This window comes from Petaurus breviceps, unplaced genomic scaffold (assembly GCF_028583685.1).
Source record: "Petaurus breviceps papuanus isolate PSGF00001 unplaced genomic scaffold, PetGlider_PUasm1.0 229, whole genome shotgun sequence".
NCBI lineage: Eukaryota > Metazoa > Chordata > Mammalia > Diprotodontia > Petauridae > Petaurus > Petaurus breviceps.
In genome coordinates this window covers 5,321,336-5,344,872 of record NW_027185903.1, presented here as the reverse complement: position 1 = coordinate 5,344,872, position 23,537 = coordinate 5,321,336, and the positions used below count along the sequence as shown (strand labels likewise).

At 39.1% G+C, this 23,537-nt stretch overlaps 1 protein-coding gene and 1 long non-coding RNA gene across 2 annotated transcripts in view; one reads left to right on the top strand and one right to left on the bottom strand.

Annotated features, from left to right (window-relative positions):
* SPEF2 (sperm flagellar 2) overlaps window positions 1-21,464 on the bottom strand; it is a 221,105-nt gene extending 199,641 nt beyond the window's left edge. The window contains exons 1-2 of the mRNA XM_069096127.1: window positions 21,358-21,464; window positions 7,820-7,922 (exon numbers count right to left, since the gene is read on the bottom strand). Coding sequence (XP_068952228.1) covers window positions 7,820-7,922; window positions 21,358-21,415 — 161 coding nt within the window. The 5' untranslated portion in view covers window positions 21,416-21,464. The remainder of the gene's footprint in view (window positions 1-7,819; window positions 7,923-21,357) is intronic.
* Window positions 21,465-21,567: 103 nt separating this feature from the next.
* Window positions 21,568-23,537, top strand: part of LOC138167369 (uncharacterized) — a 31,940-nt gene continuing 29,970 nt past the window's right edge. The window contains exon 1 of the long non-coding RNA XR_011169871.1: window positions 21,568-21,672. This is a non-coding gene — a long non-coding RNA (uncharacterized lncRNA). The remainder of the gene's footprint in view (window positions 21,673-23,537) is intronic.

Genomic DNA, 23,537 nt, shown 5'->3' with positions numbered 1-23,537 from the left:
AACTCATAAGACCTTTCTCATTATTAGGGTAGTTAGAAGGAGCATATATAGACAGAGGGCACAGATGTGAGTTGAATATGAAACGATAATAACTAAAAAACAAAATTAAGGGGTAAGAGATGAATATACTGGGGAAAAAGAAAGGGAGAAATAGAAGGGGGTAAATTATCTCACATAGATGAGGAAGGGGGGGTGAGAGAACCTTATTCTCGTCAGAATTGGCTCAACGAGGGAATAACATATACACTCAGTTGGGTGTACAGGAAAGTAAGAGAAGAAGGGGATAAGAGATGAGGGAGAGGTGATAGAAGGGAGGGCAGATTGGGAGAGGGAGTAGTCAGACGCAAAAACTTTTGAGGAAGGACGGGGTGAAAGAAGAGAGAAAATGGAATAAATGAGGGGAATAGGATGGAGAGAAATATAGTTAGCAATAGTACCTGAAAAAATTTGAAGCAAGTTTCTCTGATAAAGGCCTCATTTCTTAAACACATAGAGAACTGAGTCAAATTTATAAAAATAAGAGCCATTCCCCAATTGATAAATAATCAAAAGATATAATCAGTTTTCATGTAAAGTAATCAAAGCTATCTATAACCACATGAAAAAATATTCTAACTCACTAATGATAAGAGAAATGCAAATTAAACAATATGAGGTACTACCTCATACCTATTAGAATGTCTAACAGCACAGAAAAGGTAAATGACAAATGTTGGAGGGGATATGAGGAAAATGAGACATTATTGCATTGTTGATGGAGTTGTGAACTGATTCATCCATTCTGTAAAGCAATTTGGAACTGTGACCAAAGGACTATATAAAACCCTTTGATCTAGTCATACCACTACTAGGTCTGTTTCCCAAAAGGGATAAAATAACAAAAGGAAAAGGACCTATATGTAAAAAATAGTAATACCAGCTCTTTTCTGAGGATAAAGAATTAGAAATTGAGGTGATACCCATCAATTGGAAAATGGCTGAACAAGTTGTGGTATGTGATTACAACTCTTTTCTGGGGGTAAAAAATTAGAAATTGAGGGGATGCCCATCAATTGGATCCTTTCCAGATGTGGAGAAGGTGGCCATGAATGAGATCAATGTCTTTTAGAGGAAGCCAGGTTTCCATGATTCCAAGATGGAAAGGATAAACTCAATACAAAGAGCAGGAATAGTGAAGGGAACCAAAAACTGTTTTTTCCCAAGCCCTTGATTTTTTTCACTTTTCACAGCATGCCTAAAATAGCACCAATAATCTTCTTTCATAAATTCAATGCTTATGGAAGGATTAAGAAGAGTTAAAACATATGAATTCATTCAATCAGAGCACTAATGCCTAGTACTGAGGTAACAGAATTTTTTTTTTATCAAGGAGAAAAGAGAAAGAAAACTTTAAACACAGAATTCTTTGTGTCTTAGGACAGGCTGGGGTAGGGTGCTACTCTGAAAACCTCAAGCAGAGATTCCCAAACTTATTTGGCTTACTGCCCAACCCTTTAAAAAATAAAATTACTCAGAGCCCCCCCCCAATCTACTTTCTTTAACCCTTTAATGATTTTTTTTAAAATTGCATCATTTCAAACTACTACTGCCTACCTGGATCATTCCAGTGGTCTCCCCCCACCCCCCAAGGAGTGGTATCACCCACTTTGGGAAGCCTTGCAGGCTTAGAGCATTATGGACACAGTGAACACCTGGAAGTACGACCATTGTTTTTTGGTCTCTAGGATTTCAAAGAAGATAAAGAAAAAACCAGAATATGCCAAGAATAAACTCCCTAACTTTAACTTTGGCCATTCTATCAGAAACAAGAAAGAAAAGAATATAGTCCCCAGTTTCAACAGCTCAGATATAAGGGTAAATAGCATTTACATTTCAGTTTAGCTGTATTATTATAGGTCAAATAGATTATTTTTGCAGTTTTACCCTGTCATGTAACCATCATTTAAAATAGTGGTTTTTAATGCGAAAATGTTTTCTGGGTTCCAAACTGTTCTCAAAATTTGAGAATATAATCTATTCGTAAATTGGAAATGGTCTGCCTATTACCTAGGTTCAATAAATGCAACATAATGATCATTATGGGCTCTGTGCTACAGCTGTTTGCAAGTAAGTTAAGCCTCAAGGACTTCTTTGCTCTAGAGGCAGAGTATATGATGTAAATGATGACTGCTTAAGGAACAAGTTAATTATTCTGGGAAAAGGATTCCCTCTCTCTACTCTCTCCTCTTATTTGTCATCGGACTGCCATTCTCCTCCCCTGGTGCCCCATGTGCTGTGGGAATAACTCTCTTTGTACAGTGAAGAGACTTCACCGTCCCAGAGAAATCCATGTTCATTTTTGTATATTCCCTGCTCACTTTTCACTCTTAACCGGAGGCCTAACTGTATTCATAGGCAGGCTCTCCTTTTTCAGTGAGGAATATTGCCCCTAGCAATGGTAATTCCCAAGGCAAATGCCTTCAAACTAGATAAGGCCTTATGCTGTCTTACTTTGATACCTGGAAAGAACAACAATTTCATCAAAATAGGAACTTCTTCCAATGACAACAAAGATCACAATTCACCCATGTTTCTTTCCATTACTAAAAAAAATTCACATCATCCTGGTGAGGAGTTACCCCCCACACTGAGCTATTTGGTTCTTGAACGACAGAAACACCTAACTCCTCTCTGGACCCATTTTCAAAGGTTTTTTTTTTCCCCCTAGCCTGGCAACATCTATGAAGCTTGTCCTCTGTGTACATAACTTTTGAGAATCCAGAGTCACCTCCATACGACAAGGAGGCTTCAAAATGGGATCATGCCAAATTTGTATTCTTAAGTAATTTAGAACCCTTTTAAAATCCGAGTTTAAATTCCAATTTGAGAATCAGTATGGCATAAAGAGGACTTTCCTCAAATCCAAGAAAACCTGGGTTCAGCTCTCACCTCTGACACATACAGGTTATGGGACTCTCAGAAAGGCATTTAACCTTTCAGTGCTCTAAGTAATTCCCTCAGACTATAATTTTCAGAGAAGGTACTGACCTGAATTGGTAAAGGAAATTCCTTATAACAGTGAAATCACAGATGCAGTCCCTATTCCTAACCTTTAGGTATAAATTATGCCTATTACAAAAGTTAAAAATAAATAGGCAAGATTCCGCAATTGATAGTCAATGAATATGAACAGGCCAAGGAAAGAAATCCAGGCCATCAGCAACTATGTTAAAAAAAAAAAAAGCTCAAGACACTAATAATGGTAGAAATGAAAATTAAAGCAGCTCTGAAGTTCTACATCACACTCAGTCGACAGAACTAACGAAAAAGGAAAATGACAAATATTGGAGGGACTGTGAGAGAACAGGCACATTCATGCACTATTGGTAGAGATATGAGCTGGCATAGCCATTCTGGAAAACAATTTGGAACTATGCCCCAAAAGAGGCTAAATTGTGATACTATTTGTTACTTGATTAAAAAGATAAAAGAAATAGGAAATAGACCCATAGTCTCAAAAAAACTTATAGTAGCTGTTTTTGTGTGGCGGCAAATAACTGGAAACCAAGAACAAATTATGGCAGATGAATGCCACTGAAACATTACTGTTCCACAAGAAATGACAAAAGGGACAGTTTTGGGAAAAGCCTGGGAACTTATATAAACTGATACAAAATGACGTAAACAGAATCAGAACAATTTACACAATGAAAACATCAATCAATAAAAGGAGTAACTTTGAAAGATTTGAGATTTTTGACCCATATAATCAATGATCAGCCATGATTCCAGAGTAATGATGGTGAGTTGTCTACCTCCTGAGAAGGGATGGATTTGATATACAGGATGAAACATAGTTTTGTATATGATTGGCATAGATTTTATTTTTTCTTTTGGGAAGGAAGTGGGAAGGAGAGAAAGTTAATGCTTCTTAATTAAAAAAAATGAAAGTTTAAATAAGATTTTAAAAGATGACAGACCACAGAATTGAAAACTGATATAAAAGTGACTTTGGCAAGGTAAGAGAAGAAAAAAAAAACTTTTTTCTTCAATGTAAGTTTGCTGTGTGCACTGAAATAATCACAAATTTACTGACTTATGTGATACCCAAAGAAGTATAGTCTGGGGGAGGAAGAGTAGCGCCGAAGGCTGGATTTGGATGCTTATTCTGCCACTCAAATATCTGGTTACCTAGCACTGATCAGAAGGATAAAATTACATTCAACTTGGTGGGAAAAGAACCCCGAGACAATTGAGTAGCCCTAGACTGTCATACTGGGTCATTTGGCTAAGATGGACTTGCAAATCCCCTATGGCTGTAGGTAGACATTCTGTCCTGAACTTGAACCAGTCCTCAAATTCTGGAAAATCTAGGTTCTGTTCTCTCCTCTCTCTTCTATCCTATACTCCCTTATTTTTCTTTTAAAGAATGGGTTTCTCTGTCTTGCCCAGGAAGTCAGTGGTATTCATGGGCCTGATCTCAATACTGATAAACACAAGAGCTTTGACCCACTCTCTTTCTGACCTGAGTCAGTTCACCCCTTCTTAGGCAGCCTGGTGTTCCCAACTGGACTCAGTGCAGACACCTGATCAACTGAGTCCACTGCTGCTCAGAATTCCCAAGGTCAAAACATCCACCAAACTTAGTCCTCTTGGTAGCTGAGATCACAGGTGTGTACCACCACAGCCAACTGGATTTTAGGTTTTCCAAGACATGAGGTCTTGCTGGAAGAAGAAATGTGACTAATTTCCTTCAGTTTAGAAGTGACTCTCCCCAAAAGCACAATACTAGCAACAAAGTCATCATCACCAGAATATGGGAATATATATCAGAAGGGTAATGGAGTTCAAAGACCATGTCTGAGCTTATCAGGAACCCAGAACAGTTGTAGGAGAAAAGAGGAGAAGGTTAAGAATAGACCCAATATTATAGTGCAGAATTTTTTAACCTCTGGGTCTGATCTTATTCTGTATCAGCCCTCCTAGGATATATAAGACAGGAGTGGGAGAAGAAAACTGGTTATATACAGAAGGGGATCACCCAAATAGTTTGTCTTAGAAATGTAGAAACTAGCATGAGATTCAGGTATATGGGGTACAACAAGATTCCCCTTTAGCCTACTGCCTCTCTAGGGTAGGAAGAAATATGATGCATACAATCTTCCCAACTACCAGAACCCTCTTCCTTAATTTACTTTGTATTTATTATCTCCAAATATTAAAATACACATTGTATGTAAAGTACATGTTGTCTCCTGCAGGCGACTATAATAAACTCTTCAGAAAATGATCTTTCAGTTTTTGTCCTTAAATCTCTGCACCAACTAATAAGTTCATGTTGTTTGACTGATTGATAATGATATTGTATTGACCTCTAAGTGGGTAGAGAAGCGCAGTTTTTCCATTGTTCCTTCTACCTCAATAAAGCCACATGGCTACCTTCCCTCTTAGCATGCCCCTCAGCTTGAAAAGTGGAATTGGACACAATAATTAGGGACCTGCTGTTACTCTTTTTTAATTTATTTTGATTAGAGTAATTTCTTTTTCTTAGACATTAAAATTCAAGACCAAAAACACTGCTTTCTACCAAGGACAAAACCTTTAGCTTCTTCATGTTGTAGACAACTGAGGAAAATAGATCTAAGTTCACACGAGGCTGGGGCCACATAGAAGATGTGGAGAGGGGCAGCCAGGTAGCACAGCGAGAAAGAGCACCGGCTCCAGTGTCAGGATGACCTGGGATCGAATCTGGGCTCAGACACTTAGCACCCACCCAGAAACACCTGGCCGTGTAACCTTGAGCAAGTTACTTAACCCTGATTGCTTAGGGGCGGCCAGGTGGCTCAGTGAATAAGAGCACCGGCTCCAGTGTCGAGATGACCTGGATCAAATCCAGGCTCAGATACTCAGCACCACACCCAGAAATAACTGGCCATGTAACCTTGAGCAAGTTACTTAAACCCGATTGCTTTAAAAAAAAAAAAGATGTGGAGAGAGGAAACCAAACAGATGAAATAATGGAGTTTGAGAATGATTATGATACAAAAGAGGTGAATATGGCAACACTTCCTAAAGCAGTAAGCATTTTTTTCTTTCTTATGCTTAGCTTCTGAAGACTGTCTTTTAAGGTTAACTTTGGAGGGTAAGATGTTTTAAAAGATTAAAGAAATTTACTTGTTCTAGAGTTACCGTATTCTCCGCTAAAAGCCTTCTCTAATGCCCCATCATAGGCAGCCAGGTGGTGCAGTGGAGAGAGTATTAGGTCTGGAGCCAGGAGGACCTGAGTTCAAATGCAGCCTCAGATACGTAGTAGCTGTGTGACCCTGGGCAAGTCACTTAACCCAGTCTCTCTCAGGTTCCTTATGTATCAAATGATCTGGAGAACGAAATGGCAAACTACTCCTGTATCTTTGCCAAGAAAACTCCAAATGGGGTCACAGAGAGTCAGACCTGATTGCAAAACAACTGAACGATGACGACAAATCTCATCTTGTGAGGGGTGTGGATGAGATCCCAGGCTCCTGAAGGACACATCCACATGGTGGGATGCCCTGGAAATGCTGCACAATGTCCAACCAAGTGGGAATGGATCACAGGATGAGACATGTAGAGCTGCAAGTTTTCTTAGAAGACATCTAACTCAAACCTCCCATTTTATAGAAGGGAAAATGAAGGTCCAGAGTGACTACCCATGTTTGTGGAGATATTAAACTGCAGAACTATGTCCTCTGATTCCAGTCCAGCACACTTTCCAACTCACCTTGCTGCTTTAAATATGGAATTAGTAATAGGCTTTGCATTCTCTAGAGACTAGAGAAGTTTTTCACTACCTGGCTAAAGGTTGATAAGTTAATGAATTCTTGGCTGAAGAAAATCTCAGAGAACACAAAAGGGAGATGCGATATACATCAGTGGGGGAGGGTCTCTTCATATGTATAACAACATAGATTCTTAAATTACTAAAGTGTCACCAAACAATCATGAATCGAGGTGTCCTCAATCACCCCAAGGCCCCAGGTTCATCATTTCTTGAAAACAAACTAGGAAGAGCTCACACCCATGATTCCAATCTGGCATATGCTACAGAATATGATCTTACACACTAATGGTCATGGCTCATTCTGCTGATATACATTGAAATGTAGGTACAGGGTGAACATAGGGAAGTACACTAGAAGCCAGAGGATTGTCCTATCCTGCACATAGCTCTTCTCACACAGTTCACAAATGTTCAGTCAGGGCCCCCATGGTCTGCACTGGCTCACTCACTCTCCCACTTGTAATCACTAAACACACACTCTCTCTCCACTCACTCCCAAACCACATGAACCCACAGGTTTACCAATGCTTATCTACTTGAGCTTAACTATTCAACCTCCTTCTCCCCTTAAGGGAAAAGGTACAGAGGAGAAGATACCTGGGCAGCAGACAAGTGGAAATATCCTAATAATTGGCAGAGGCCCCAGAAAGGGGCTGTGAGCATGATCCAACATTAAAGAACGCCATGCTAGCGGGGCCTCTTATCACTACCAGTTAGTATTTTTCTATTTCTCTGATATGATCACCGCACCCCATTGCCTCTGGTTTTTTCCCTTTCCCTAAAGGAGAAGAGGGGGTTGAACAATCTGTCCCTGGTTCTTTATGCCTCAAGTGAAGAAGCACCTGTGATTACACACACTACTCTATTACTGGAATCCCGAAACTTTTCAGAAGCCCACAGAATTGGGGGCAGCCACATCCCCTTGCAGCCTCGAGGGCATACTTGTCTGTCCTTTTTCCATTCTGGCTTCATAGCCTCACAAGATTCCAACAGAAAAAGTCAGCACAGAAGCAGCCTTACCTGCCTTCCGAAAAATGAGGAAAATCATCCTGAAGTTCATGTTTGTGCAGAAGTTCCCCAAGTAGAAAGCCATTAGAAAAATCTTTTTCAAGTGCCTTTGGACCTGAATTTTTAAAAGATTAAAATGTGTTAAAATAGTGAACATAACACATATGAACTCTTAAATTCACACATCTTCCAGGGACCAAAATACAAAAAAGGAAAAACAAAAGCAATTGTGCTTTAATACAGGACTCTTTCTACCTTTGCCCTACCACTGTCCTACTTGCCCTGCCTGAAGACATGGCAAACCCATCTGGGAGCAAGCCTACTGCCAATCACACATGCTCAATAGACCTGTCATCATGGGGGTAGGTGGGTGGAGAGAGGGCAAATAGCAGAATTTTGAAAAAGAAATGGGCAAACAAATCTTACTGATTCCCCTTTGCTGCTATGGATGCTAAACTTTTGAATGCCAGGATGCAGCTATGTAGGAACAGCATGGATGGATTCTTTGACCCATGCCTGGCCAGGTTACATGAGGAGACTGCTGCTGACTATAGTCATCGATGGGAAACAACAGCAGAGACAGGAACACAAGAACAGACGTAAGAGAAGTGAGAGATACAATGAGATCACAACTCTTGTTCAGGAGGCTGCAGTGAACATGAGTTCCTGGGGACAAATGATTCTAAGGTCCAAATCAAAGCTGTGTGCTCTGCTGAGGGGACAAGAATTGATCTTCTCATAAGTAAATGAGTGCATACTCCCCTTCCAGGGATGCTATGTGGGTTTGGGGATGGAAGGAGGAGGCCTGGCATGGGGAAATCAAAATTTGTGGCTACAGGTGCAAGTAAATGGGAAGTAACAGCAAGCCTCATTGATACTGTTTTGTTATGGTGATTTTTGTTAGTCCCTCTCCTCCCCTCCCCTCCCCTCCCTCCCCTCCTCTCCTCTCTCTCTTCCCCACCCCCCATAATTAGGAAAGGAAAGGGGGATAGCCAGTGGAGACAAGAAGGTTGAAGTTTTCCTAGTAGGGATGGGAAATGAGAATTGGATTATCAAAGTAAATGTTACTACCCACAATGGGGCAGTTAAGCTGAATGAGTCAGAGAGATTGGAAGTTACTCCAGAGTGTCATTCAGTGTTAGGTGGTGTTCACAGGGATTTGGTTGAGCTTCTGACTGAGAGTACCTGACCCTCAGGAATAGTGTCCTATTCATAATCCACAACACACAATCCCCCTTGGGATTTCCATATACAGTTTCCTAAGTCATACAAGAAGAACAAATTAGCTATACATAATAGCATATACATCTTTGGAAGAAAACAAAGATAATCATTGTTGTTCAGCCATGTCTGATTCTTTGTGACCCCATTTAGGATTTTCTTGGCAAAGACACTATAGTGGTTTACCATGTGCTTCTCCAGCTCATTTGACAGATGAGAAAACTGGGGTAAACAGGGTTAAGTGACTTGCCCAGGGTCATGCAGTTAATAAGTGCCTGAGGTCAGATGTGAAATCAGGAAGATGAGTCTTCTGGATTCCAGAGTTGGCACTCTTACCCACTGTGTCACTTAGAAGCTGCCCAAGATAACCATAGACAGAAATAAAAATAAAACTGAAAAAAAACCAAAACATTGCATAGGGGAAACAGCACTGTTTATTCACTCAGGAGATTTGTATTCCAGGTTGTCTCTGCACCTGAATCACCAGATTTCATTTAATTTCTCTCTGCCTTGGTTCCATCAGTTGGAACCTGAAGGAGTTGAATAAGATGACCTCTAGAGTCACTTCTAATATTCTATGACTATAATGCTAGAGTTAAAAACAAAGGCATGGAGACTAAAAATATTTAGAGAATTTTACTATGTTATTTTGGCCGTCTAGCATCAAATGGACTGATTGGTCAAGTAATTAAGCATTTATGAAGCACCTACAGGCACCAGGTACTTAGGTAAATACTGGGGATAAAAAGGTAAAAAACAATTTTTTTAAAAGTCTCTGTTTTTGGGGTGGCCAGGTAGCACAGCGAGTAAGAGCACCAGCCCCAGTGTCGGGATAACCTGGGGATCGAATCCGGGCTCAGACACTTAGCACCCACCCAGAAACACCTGGCCATGTAACCTTGAGCAAGTTACTTAACCCCAATTGCTTAGGGGCAGCCAGGTGGCTCAGTGAGTACAAACACTGGCTCCAGTGTCAGGATGACCTGGGGATCAAATCTGGGCTCAGATATTCAGCACCACACCCAGAAATAACTGGCTGTGTAACCTTGAGCAAGTTATTTACCCCTGATTGCTTAAAAAAAAATTTTTTTTAAGTCTCTGTTTTTTAAGGAGTTCCCAATCTAATGGAGGGAGATAAGATATACAGGACACACTGGAGATTATGTCAGGGGGAAGGCACTAACATTAAGGAATAGAAGAAAGGCTTCCTGCAGAAGGTGGGATGTTAGATGAAATCTGAAACAGTCCAGAGAGTAGAAGGGAGGAAAGAGAATTCCAGGCATGAGGGATATTCAATGAAAATGTTCAGAGTTGCAAGACACAGTATCTTACAGGAGGAGCCTTTAGGAGGCCAGAGTTATTGAATTACAGAGGGGGTAAGGTATAAGAAGACTTGAATAGGTATGGGTGGACCAGGCCATAAAGGACTTTAATAACTAAACAGAGGTTTTCAGATTTGATCCTGGAGGCAATAGGAAGCCACTGGGGTTATTGCATAGTGAAGGTAGAGTAATTAGAATACTGTATTCTCAATGTGCAACTGTGGAATCAATTCATAGATGCAGATGGCATAGGCTATAGAACTGAACTGAAACTAATACCTGGAGACAGTATGGGACCTGCTTTCTGGGGAAAAAAAGACTGATATCAACCTGCTTTTTTTGTCACTTATGTCTTTCCTAAAATGTAGTAAAAAGCATCTTGCCACATTACTTTCTGTGTCTCTGATTCTCAGCACTGTATCAGTACCTTCTGCTGGTCCTCTCTGATTGGAAAGCTGGAGGGAAGAGCAATGAAATCCTCACAAGGCCTCAGATTTTTCCAACTGAGTTACTTATCATCAGCTGCTCTGTTTGGTTTTCATCATGCCCCTGGGCTGGGTACCCTCTGGTCATACCCCTCCAGTTTTCCAGCTTCCTTTCGTGTACAGTTTTTTGTCATTAGATTGTGAGCTCCTTGAGGACAGGGACTCCCTTTTTCTTATTTGTATTCCCAGTGCTTAGCACATAGTGTGTGCTTAATAATAGCATATAGTAGGTGCTTGCTAATGTTTACTGACTATTGACTAGTATATATAACATGGTAGAATTACTGCACAATTTTAAATTTATGCAAAATATAATCAAAAGGAAAATGAGCTCTGTCCCAAATTATTTCTGTATCTTTCACCAAAAAACAAAAATTCATCATTGTTACTATCCGTTTCTTTTAACTTGTTAGGTGCATTTATAATAACCATGATTTCTGAATCACAAGCAAAATGGACTAGAGGCATTTCTTTGTCAGCCTGTATCCTTTTTTTTCTGTCATTTCCATAACATTTGTTGATGGGTTATAGAATCAGATGCAACATCTCTCACCCTTTCATTAACTTTTGCTAGCATGTCTGGGGCAGTGTAATATTCAACATTCATTACTAGAATGAGATGATACCTTACAGCCTCAGTGTCAGTTTGCATCTTTCTCCAAGTCTGTCTTTGTATTTTCATATAAGTTCAACGAGAAACATCTTGAAAGTTGTGTATTGGATCCTACTGATGTGATTGAAAGTCCTACATAGAATATGTACTATAGAACAAAATTTGTCACAAAATCTTTTCTCTAATAATATATCTTATCCAAGATAACGATACCCTGGCACATGGGTCAAATAAGTGACCACACTGGCAGGAAAGAAGATGTAAAATATTACCAGATACAAATACAGAATATCAGAACTGACAAGGACCTCAGAGGTCCATCTTATCCAATAAGACTCTTCTACAACATCAAAGAAAAGTAGTTACTCGGTTCCACTCAAAGACCTCAAAAGCAGTGAAGGGGGACAACTCATTCTATTTGGGACAGCCCTCAGTGTCAAGAAGTTTTCTATTTATACAGCTGAAATGTGAATCATTGAAAGTTGCATGTGTTGTCCCTAGTCCTAACTTCTATGACCAAGCAGTCCAAGTAGCATCCTTATTCCATAAGAATGCTCAAATGCTCAAAGCTTTCAGTCTCTCACTGTCTTTTCCTTCCCAAACATCCCATTTTCCTTAAATTAAATCTCATATAGTAGGTTCATTGATTCCCTTACCACCCTGGTTGTCTCTTCTAAAAATACAAGCTTATCAATGTGCTTCCTAAAATTCAGTTCCCAGAACTGAACATATTGCTCAGATATCCCATTACTCGGTCCAGGGCACAGTAAAAAGAAAATAATCCTCTTCTGAATAGTTCTGTGCGCCATGTTTCTCAGTGCAGTTCAGGATGCCATCATTTGCTTCACTGCCTTGTCAAACTGATGAATTTCCAGTTCATTATGACTCCAAGATGATTTTCCAGGAACTGCTGTCTATCCATATAATTTTCATCTCATATTTGTGAAGTGGATTTTTTTAAACCCAAGTATATAATTCTGCATTTATCTCTATTCAATTTCATCTTATGCAATTTGGCCTCTCATCAGTCTTTTAGAATCTCAGCATCATTATCCAATGTGTCCACTATCTCTCCCAGTAACATGTCATCCGTGAATTTGATAGGTATGCCTTCTATATCCCATTTACAAGCAAGCACAAGAGCAAAGGTAGATCCTCAGGGTCATGCACTAAAGACTTTCATCCATGGAATTAATGGCTATTCTTTGGAGCCAGTCATTCAACTAGTTTGGAATCTACCTAACAGTAATATCCTATAAATCAACATCTTTCCAGCTTGTCCACACAAATATCAAGAGAGACTCTCTTTACAACATTACTCTGATCTACCCTATCACAATAGGAACTATGGTGATTCTGATATTCTGGCATGCCTAGAATGTCCTAGTAAAGACATTCTGGCTTTTAATGATCCCAATTTACCTTTCTATATGTTTACAAAGCATTGATAGGACAGAGCTAAAAAAAAAAACCCCACAAGCCTTGTTGCTAAACATATATACACAATAAAGTCAAAATTTTGAAACACAGAGTTGTAATGGAGGATGGTTCCTTGAAATGGCTCTCTGCCTTGGGGCTTTCTCTCTTTTTCCTTCCCATTCACTTACAAGGAAGACCAAAAAGTAACTCAGAGTTACTGGAGGGCCTTATATACAGGCAATCCTTGGAAGTTTGCTAAAATAGCAGTCCCTAACATTATGCTGACCAGATGAAGTTTGGCCATCTAATTGAGATTAGCACACAATATTGAGATTTTCCAACTATGCATCAGCCCTTTAGGCAAGTCACTTTACCTCCATTTGCTTCAGTTTCCTTATCTGTAAAACAGGGATAAAAGTATTGCCTATCTCTCAAAAGTTGTTGTAAAGATAAAATTAGATGATTTTGAAGTGTTTAGCACAGTTCCTGGAACATAGTAAGCATCATATAAATGTTATTAACTATTGTTAAGACTACCCTTGGTGATCTAGAAGGTAAGGTTTAAAAAATAGACTTAATACTTCAAAGTACTACTTAACTGATCGGTCATTCTGTGTTAAAAGATCTTGTTTAGAACCCTCAAAGATTGTCCTTTTGGAGAGGAAAAATCTATCATAGCCAAAGTTCTGGAGAGTCACTGACATTCTTTCTAAGAGAATAAAAGCAGCTATAGATTTTTCCCTAGCTCAGTGATCACCTGGATTAGGCTTTAATCTGAAGAAGACTCCTGCTATTGTGAGAAGTGGAGAGAATCTTGTGTGCTAAGGTAAGGAAGGGGCAGCTACCATGAGACCATTAGAGGGCAACACTCAAAAGCAACCACAAGCCATACCACCTCCCTAGCAAGGACTGCATATCCCAGATGACCTGTGCAGAGGAGGCCCAGCAGGAACAGGGCAAGAACACTGCCCCAAAACATGGGCTGCCTGTTCAATTTCCCTTCCCACATGTTCTCTGACCACTAATGTTCCCTACCCATGCCCTCCTCATGTGCTCTGGCCCCATCTATTATTTACACATGCACCATGGTCACACATAGTCCCTACTGATATGCATTTTCGAATGTATATCCTGGCCACGTGCTCTTTATGCGATGTATGTGTTTTTGCGAATGCTTATTGTGTGCGGCCACTTCCTACTGGCAGTGTGACTATTTGTGGAAGAGTTTACTCCAAGTTGATAGAAATAATATGTTATTGTTTTTCTTCCTATGCTACATCCTAGAGGACTTTGCTATGAGCTGTGTCCTCCGGCTGACCTTTAAAAGTAAATACATGAATAAGGGCTCCTGAGCTGTTTTTTTTTTTTTTGTTATTGTTTTTTTAAGTGTGGACCCACAAATACCTTGAACCTGGGCTAGGTATTTTGGAGAAAGCTATATGTGTGTGTCCTCAGATGCTACATATCCATTTAATATGTTCAAGAATTGTTTCTGGACACAAAATTAAGCTCACTTATCTATAGTTTATAGACTCTACTCATTTGCCTTTTTGAAAACTGGGTCAATATATGCACTTCTCTAGTCCTTTTCCAAGATTTAATAGATTTTGTACCAGCTCGTAATTTGAATTTATTGATGTAGTAGTAGTTAAATTTGGTCTTACTCCCTTCTCACTATTTTGGCTTTTTCCTACCTGATAACCACTTTTATTCAGTCCAACAATAATTATCTTTGCAAGAGAAAAAAGGAAAAAAATTAAAAAAGAGAAAAAAGGCAATCATCCAGTAGCTAACTGATCTTCCTCTTAGCCCCAATACTAATATTCTCTTATTGTACTTTAACATTCTATTTCATCTTAATACTCAAATAATTATGCTTGCTTCTTTCATGTATGTGTGTCATTAATCTATACACATCACATATACATACATGTGTGTATGCATGTGTGCGCGTGTGTGTCTGTGTGTGCACAGTAAAAGTTTCCACTCCAAATATACACATGGATGAGTCAGGTTTTGCCTTTTCATTTAAAGCCCTGGGCCAGAGATGAGACACCCTTTGATCTTTTATAACACAGAGAACTCTGTCCTACTGCTTTTGTATAAACTACTTTTATAGACTACACTGCTATCATGCATCATGGCTCAATGTGCTACTATACTATGATAAGAGCTGAATGAACTGTACTGACTGATGTAGCATCAATGTGGCCCTCCTAGGAAGCCGTGATGTCCTTTAATGTTACTGAGATGATCAGGAAGTCTTAAAAGTATGAAAGGTACTTAAACATTTTCTAGTCCAGCTCCCTATAAAATTGCCCAATAATTAAACTGTCCTTTCTTTGTATCTCCAGTACTTAGTACAGGGCCTGGCATATAGCTGGTGCCTAATAAATACTTACTGACCAACACAGGAAAGACTTTCCACAGCATCCCAGACAAGTTGTCAGTTGGGCTCTGCATAAATATTTCCAATCATATGGAACTCAGTATATGAGACTCAGAGAAGCCCTGATTCTTACAGCATTATTTATAAAGACAATACTTTTCCTCTATCATTCACAATGGAAATTCTTAGAAGATTTAATATTTTATTTTTTCCCAAAATCACATGCAAAAACCATTTTAACATTTTCTTTTTTTTTTTTTTAACATTTTGAGTCCCAGATTTCCTCCTTCTCTCTACTCCTTCTCTCACTACTCAATGGACAAAAAAAAGTTTAAACCCAATAAAATTCTGACACTACTCTATAATTTTGGGCAACTAGATGGCACAGTAGATCGAATGCCAAGTGGAGTCAGGAAGACTCATCTTCCTGATTTCAAATCTGGTTTTAGACACCTAATAGCTGTGTGAAACTGAGCAAATCACTTAACCCTCTTTGAGGGGGTAAGAAAACCCAATATGGGTTCACAAAGACTCAGACATGACTGAAAATGACTGTACAACAACAGTACTCTATAATTTGGATGGCTTTATTAAGAGATCAGCTTTCAGCAAGTAATGATCAAGCCCGTGTCTACTCCCACTTGAAAAACAGATTTAGTTCTATCTTAATTTCTTCTCTAGTATGAGATTGAAAACATCAACTCTGATAACCTATCCCTTTCAAGCATTTAATATAGTTTATAAAAAAGCCTCAATATCTAGCATTAAATCTCAATTGCTACCTTATTACCTTGTTTCATGGGACTGCCCACCATCCACTTCTTGGAAATTTGAAAAAAAATTTTTTTTATTAAACTAAAGATTTGAATGGTCTGTTCTTGATTTGCACGATGCCTAGGTGCTATTAGACTGAGGATCTCAAGTCCTATTCATTCTGAGGCACACTGAAATGAAGCCCAATGGTTCCAAGTTATGCAGAGTACTGAAATCAGACTGTTTTGTTGACAGCAAAAAGAATAAATTTTCTAGTGAACATGAGGTCTGAAATTTGAGACAAGTTAGGGTTGTGGTCTATCAAAAACCCTGGACTTGATATCTTGTCTAGACCTGGATCTGCCATTAATTAACCTTGGGCAAGTTCCTTAACCATTCTGGGCCTCAGTTTCCTAAAATGTTTAAAAGAAAACTGGTTTAGCTCAAAAGTTATTTATATCTCTAAACTTCTCTGATTTTAAGTATCTTGTAGATTATTCAACAATATTAATCTAAGAGGGGGGAAAATCCTCTGCTACACTATGAAAGCAACCAAGGCTAGGATGTGGGAAGGGTAGGGAAAATATTTGGTAGTTTTACTATGTATTGTTTCATTTGGATACTATTTGATAATTTTGACAAAGCTTTTGACAAAGCAATCACTTAGCATTTGTGACATAAAAGAAATAAAAAGCATTATATTTTCTAATATTAATATAGACATCCATTGAATATCATAAGTCTACACAACAAAACTATTTAAAAGCAATATATTCTAGTTAAAAATAGTTTGACAGTCCTTTGGAATTTATTATATTTATGTTGGTCTGTAGGCTAGATGGAATTGCAAGGGTTCCCGATTATCTAAACTAAATGTTTATTTTTTTAACCCAATCTCTAGTAGACTGTACAATCTTTAAGGGCAGAGGGCTTGATGTAACTTAGTATTTTTCTGAGTATCTGGTGCTGTGCATTGTACCAGTAGGCCTGAACATATACTGATTGACTAAATAGCTGCTAGGTGGTGTAGCAGATAAGAACACCACGCCTGGAGTCGTGGAGACTCATCTTTCTGAGTTCAAATCTAGCCTCAGATACTCAAGAATACTCAAACACTACTAACAACAACAAAATTGACTGAATGACTTCCTCTTTGAGTAAGAAGATCCAAATCATATTCTTGGGGGGAAAATGAGAAAAGCATCAAAAATTATACAAAATTTATTGACAGTATTATGTGTTCTTTTTGTTGTAAAAGAATTGCTTAAATATAAAAAAAGGTTTATGCTGAGATTATCCTTTCATGTTCTATTACATTTTAGTAGTTAATTTTAATTAACTTATTATCTCTTAGATTATTTTCTGGAAGGAATTATTACATTTAATTTGTTGAATATTTTAGTTTAATGGATGTGCATAAAGTGGTTAGTTCATCTCATATCTCAATGCCAGAATCTTGAATAGATTTGGATTTTCCTGCTTTGGGACTCATTTGGGACCCATCTCCATAATCAATAAGGTACAAGATGCCAAATTTACAATGTCATCCAGAGGAAAATGTTGAGTATACTAAAGATTAAGAGGGTATTGAGTATCATCAGTCAAGGACCCCTTGATGTAATTTTCTCTCCACATAAATTTTTTTTCCTTCAAATTCTGTAATTCTTGGGACATGCAGAAAAATATGATTGCCTCAACTCTTGACTCTTTCTAGCTATTTACCATCTGTAGCTAACATTCATCAAAGCAGAATCAAAGTCACTGAGGCAACAGAAATACACGTTTCATTCATATTTTATCTCCTATATTTTAGTAAATCTCCAGGATTACTACTAGATTAGAGAATTTAGAGGTGCCTAAGAGATTGCCTAGTTCAATTATCTCATTTTACAGATTGAGTACCTGACTTCCAGGCTAGTGGTTTGCATATTTTCCTAAGATCAAAAGATCTCATTTTTCTCTCCAATTCGGAACCAGTATGCTATCTGTGAAGTGAAAGCATTGCTCCATGACTGAATCCTTGTAGTTCTGGCCAAGGAAATGTATCTAGCAAAATAAGTTATACATTACTACATAAATTCCAGACTGTACTGCATGAGGGTAGCATAGGGATTATCACTGAAATGATTTAAAGAAAGAAACAATCTTAAAATTTCTTAATATCCTTCCATGGTTCAACCATTAACAAAAAGCAATCCTGTATAAACAAAGTACATTTGGTGGAAAAAAAAGTTCTTACAAAAACCTTCATGACTCTACAAGCAATAATACTATCTTTATTACATTTGGAAAATTAGATTTTTTTGCTTCAAGTTTCTTTATGTTGAATATGATTGTCCATTTTCTTTAAAATCATGTAAAAGTTTTAACGTATGCCACACAGATGGGCCTATATAATTATGTGTTTTAAATGGCAAGGAAGATACAACACCATTTGTGTATATTTTCCACTAATGTCTGTTTGTTCCCAAGTACAGCTCAAGGTATAACTTCAGTTTGAAAAGCATTACATAGTCTAGTTTGGCTCCCTGGGGGTTTGTCTCTTTCTCAATATACTGTCCAAGCAGTTAAGGTGAAAAGATTTTATGTAGTGTATAGTGACAGTACATGGGGATCTTAGGATTATATTAGGCAAAGGTATTTCTGCTAACAAGCAACAGGTTTATCCTGCAGGGAAGCATAAGCTGGGAATTTTCCATTAACAGCTCATGCCTTTTGGACTTTTTCTTGAAGGGTTGCACACTTCTAAACTTTAAAAAATACTCTTTTTTCAAGCTGGCAAATTATGGTGGTGCTACTCTTCTGCTTATTGTTTTTTTTTATTAATTTTAGATATCTATTTTTAAGTTTCAATCTGTAATTGAGCCCTGGACACTCTTGAGCAAATAGTTTTTACTGAGCTAATAATAAGCCACATTAGGCTAAACAATCTGATAATAATTTTACTAAAGAGAAGTCTAAATGAATAATTCAGTATTGCATTTTTGCTTCCATGATGAAAGAAGAGGAAGTTTTTGCATGAGTAAAAGATACCAGATATTATCTATCAATATCATGTTTGAGGGAGACAATAAGACCCACACTGGGACCACAACAGAGGCAAATAGTGTTGCCTGTTATATATCAGTGTAGGAGATGGGAGTTTGGTAAAGGAACAGTATCAAGTTTCTGCTGCAGAATGCAATCTGTTTTTTGAAAACCCAGTGACTGTTACTGAAAACTTATTACTACTGTGTGAAAGTCAACATTTGTGGCACTTAATTTCTTTTGGGCACAATTTTCCCATCCACAAAACTGGACTAGATTATCTCTAAGGCCATGATTCATTTTGGAGAAATGGCCTTACTATGCAATTGCACTGTAACTACTATGTCATAGAATCCAACGCTATTAAAAGTTCCAGGTCAGTAACATAGCAAGGACAGACTGATAGATCTCTTCAGCAAAAGTCCAGAGATAAAATGGCACCAATGTCTAATGAGCTCTTTGCCAAAACAATGGGGACAAAACAAGCCAAGGTGACCAAAGAGGCACATTGCTGTGAGAACACAACAGTGTTGTAATCAGTCTGCCAGTCACTCTATAATAGGTTTAGGGCATTAAGACTGTTAAACCATTATAGAAATTAACTGCATCTTTTACCACAAAGATATAGCAGTCTGTTCTTGCCGTGGTATTAACCCACAGGAGGGCTGCAGGAGCTAGCAGGTGAGGGGTAATTCCAATTTAAGGCCAATGCCATTAGATTAAAGAATTAAATTAGATCACAGGATTAAAAACTGGAAGGCACCTTGTGGACCATCTAGTGCCAGGATGGGGAACCTGTGGTCTTGAAGCCACATGTGGCCCTTTAGGCCCTCAAGTTCAGCCATATGACTGAAGCCAAACTTCACAGAACAAATCCTCTTAATAAAAGGATTTGTTCTGTAAAACTTGGACTCAGTCAAAATGTCACACTCAAGGACTTAGAAGTACACATGTGGCCTTGAGGCCACAGGTTCCCGACCCCTGATTCTAGTTCAGCCTCCTTATTTTACAGTTGGGAAAATTTAGCCCTGGAAAAATTAAGCAATAAAACTCCTTACTTCACACTTCAGGGACAAATTCTGAACAGCAATCTCTAATGATAGCAAAAGTGGGGTGGGGTAGTGGATAGGGTGTTGGACTTGTAAGTGAAGAAAGATTTAGGCTGTACTTCAAATGCCTATTAGCTTCATGACAACGCGCAAATGAGCAACCTTATATTCTCATGGAAAACTGGTCATAATAGCACCTACCTCACAATAGTGTTGTGAGAATCCAACTAGATAATGCATATTTACTTTGCAAACCTTAACATTCTTTATAAATGTGAGTCTTTGTTGTTATTATCACCATCAGTACCCAGATCAGCCCTGAAATTGGCACTGAGTTACATGGTGATTCCATAGCATGATAGGTGATGACAGACAGAGACCAATGTCCAGAAGGCTAAATTTGAATTAAGAAGAGCTGGGTTTGAATTCTTGCTTTGCTACTTACCACCTGTGTAACCGTGTGCACATCAAATAACGTAATCTCTCTGGCCCTTGGTTTCCTTAACTGGGGCTGGACAAGATAACCTTTAATGTCTTTTCCAGTTCTAAATCTATGATGTAAGATATTCTTCTAATATATTTTTAAAATGCCTGGCATTTTCCTCTTTTTGTGCTAGTAAAAGAGTCATTCATAAAATCTTTGTACTCAAATGAGAAAATAAATTCCTTATGACCTGAAATCTTAATTAAATTAACCCCCATTCTAGGAGTTGGAAAAAGAGGGGTTATGATGTTAGCCCCATGGTGGTTTGAGATGTCAAGGACAACTGAGGAAAATAGCTAAGGGTGCCAGCCCCAGACCGCAGGCAAGAGTTCTTAACCTGGGGTCTGTGAACTTTTTTTGAAAAAACATTTTGATAACTATGTTTCAATAGCTGTTTTCCTCTGTAAACTTATGCATTTTCTCTTGTGTATTAATAACAGTATTCTGAGAAAGGGGTCCATAGGCTTCAGACTGCAGAAGGGGATCGGTCCATGGAACTCTAAAAAGGTGGAAAAACCCTCTCCAGAGTCGGGTCACTTGTGATGCTTACTACCTTACTAACCGTCCTTGGTCCTCAGTTTCTTCACCCGTAAAACTGAGGAGACTGAACTAGATGACCTCGAAGAAAATATACCAAAGATCCCGTCCAGCTCTGGAGAGGAGGCTCCATTACCTGGGCCTTCTTCTGCACCGAAACCCCGGGGCGGGCTGCCCTTCCAGCCTTCACCTCCGCGGAGGAATGGGCCCTCCCCTCTCCAGCCCCACCAGGTCCCGGGTCGGTTACTCACTCACGGTCCGGGACAGCTTCACCTCCTGGTTTAACCACCTGCACACTATGTCCGACATGGCTCCGCCTGCTCCCCTGGACAGCTAGCACCTGCGGGCTGGGGAGATCCGTTTGGCGGAGCGGGCAGCGTCCTCCTGTTGTTAGGGGCAACCAGTCGCAGCGCGCGTCTCTTAGCTCGGGCCGCGTGTCGCTAGGGGTGGAGGTGGAGACGAATCCCAGGGGGCCGCAGGGGAGGGGCGCGGTTAGTCTGGGCTCCAGGGCCAGGCGGCCCGCAAGGTGCGGCGCGCAGGCGCAGGAAGTCCCAAAGGGCCTGCAGGTGAGTGAGAGGGCGTCAGCGTGGGGTCCAATTAATGGTAATAGGTACGAGCATCTGAAAAATGCTCGCAGGGAGCAGAAGAATTTGGAAGGAGGAGCGAGTCAGTCAATGAAAATATTTCAAAGTCAGAAAAAAGGAGAGAGAAGTTAAAACTCCACAGCACTTTCAAGAGTCCAGGACATTTTTAAATTGGGAAAGAAAGAAGTTTGGTGTTGGCTTAAACTTTTCCTCCCCATAGATACCCTATTATCTTTTAGAAGGCGTGAATAAAATCCCCTTTCATTCATTTTATAAATAATTTAAAATTGCATTGAAAGAATCTTTTTACAGATAAAGGAACTGAGAGGCTCAGAGGGGGTAAGGGACTCCTTGCTCAAAAGAGGGCAGTACTTGGAGTGAAAACTCAGATCTCTTTCATCCAGCATTTTTTTTTTCACATGGCACTTAACTGCCTCTCGATTTTTAGAGATTACAGAAATTCCCCAAAAAACTGCTTTGCCTTACATCCCGCTGCTTTGCTTTTTTCTTCAGTGTCCCAAAACTCTTGCATTATGTTCCCTGAAATTAGTCTGTGTGACCCAAGTGGAAGGATGCAAACTCTTAAACGTCAATGAACAGCACTTATAAATTGATTTACACAATATTTTTAAAATGCTTCTATAAGCTGTCACCAACCTGAGGTGCAATTTGGCCACTCCTGGACCAAACCATCTCTTTTTGTTTCTTTGTTTTTTAGTATATTTTCAAAGTGTTCCTCATTTCTCCTCAGTGCAGCAAAATTACCTTCTTCCCTCATAACCTCTGCCTCCCCCACCCCACTGAATCCCCACACTCAAATCATTTTGTTCCTATTTAGGTGTAAAATCCAATAGGGTGGTAAATCTGAAGACTGGTTGCTTCAGGCAGGGTTAACACCTTGTGAGGAGATAGAATTATTATTATTTTTTTCCGAGCCAGGAACAGTCTCAACACACCTACAGTTTTGAAATTGGAGTACTTAAATGGGTGAGAGATTGATAGTTAGCTGAATAGGCCCCAGTATGTTGAATTTTTTTTTTTACTTTAGAGTTAGACAAATTGGAAATAACCACTACAGCCTGGGGAAAATATCTCATAAAGTCTACAGCACACACTCCATCAGAGAACACACTGTAAAGGGTTGTAGTGTGGGACCAGAAATGGCTTCAGCAACACTTCCATTTGTTGTCAGGCTAGTGGTGTATTCTAAATGATGATTGCAGCCACCTGGGGAAAACAGCCCCAAACTTTTAATTTCAGAAAAATATAAACTGGTGTGTTGAAATAATTTTTTTCCAGATTGTTGAGAAAATTGCCTTTCAGTGAAATGTCTGAGTAATATAGCACTGGTTTACATGCAGGCCATGTGGTAAAAAATATTTGTTGACCCCACAAGGCATTGGCGTGGTATTGACATGTTGACTTTTTATGAACATCAAGGTGAAAAGTTCTATTTTTCAAAGATTTCTTTAAAAAAAAAGATATTTGCAGGCATATTTGATTCCCCCTGGTTCCAAACTTCTTGTCTGCCTAGAAAGAATTAAATTAATTTATTTCGTAGCAGAGGTTGAATTGGCCTTTAGGAGCCATCCCAGGGCATATATCCCAGGTGTTCCCCTGGCAACTCCTGGGGACTCCAAGGACTTGGTGACTCAGCATTTGGGAACATAAAAGATGATGAACTTCCTGATTATTTCTGGTCATGTGATGGCTCAGCACTGAAGAACTTTAGAGCTTTGGAATGATGAAGTGATGCTTTTATTGACCACTCATCCAAAGGAGCTGGTGATTGCACTTTTCAAAGGAGAGCTAGCCATCTGGATGGGACTTTTTTTTTGCTTGTATTC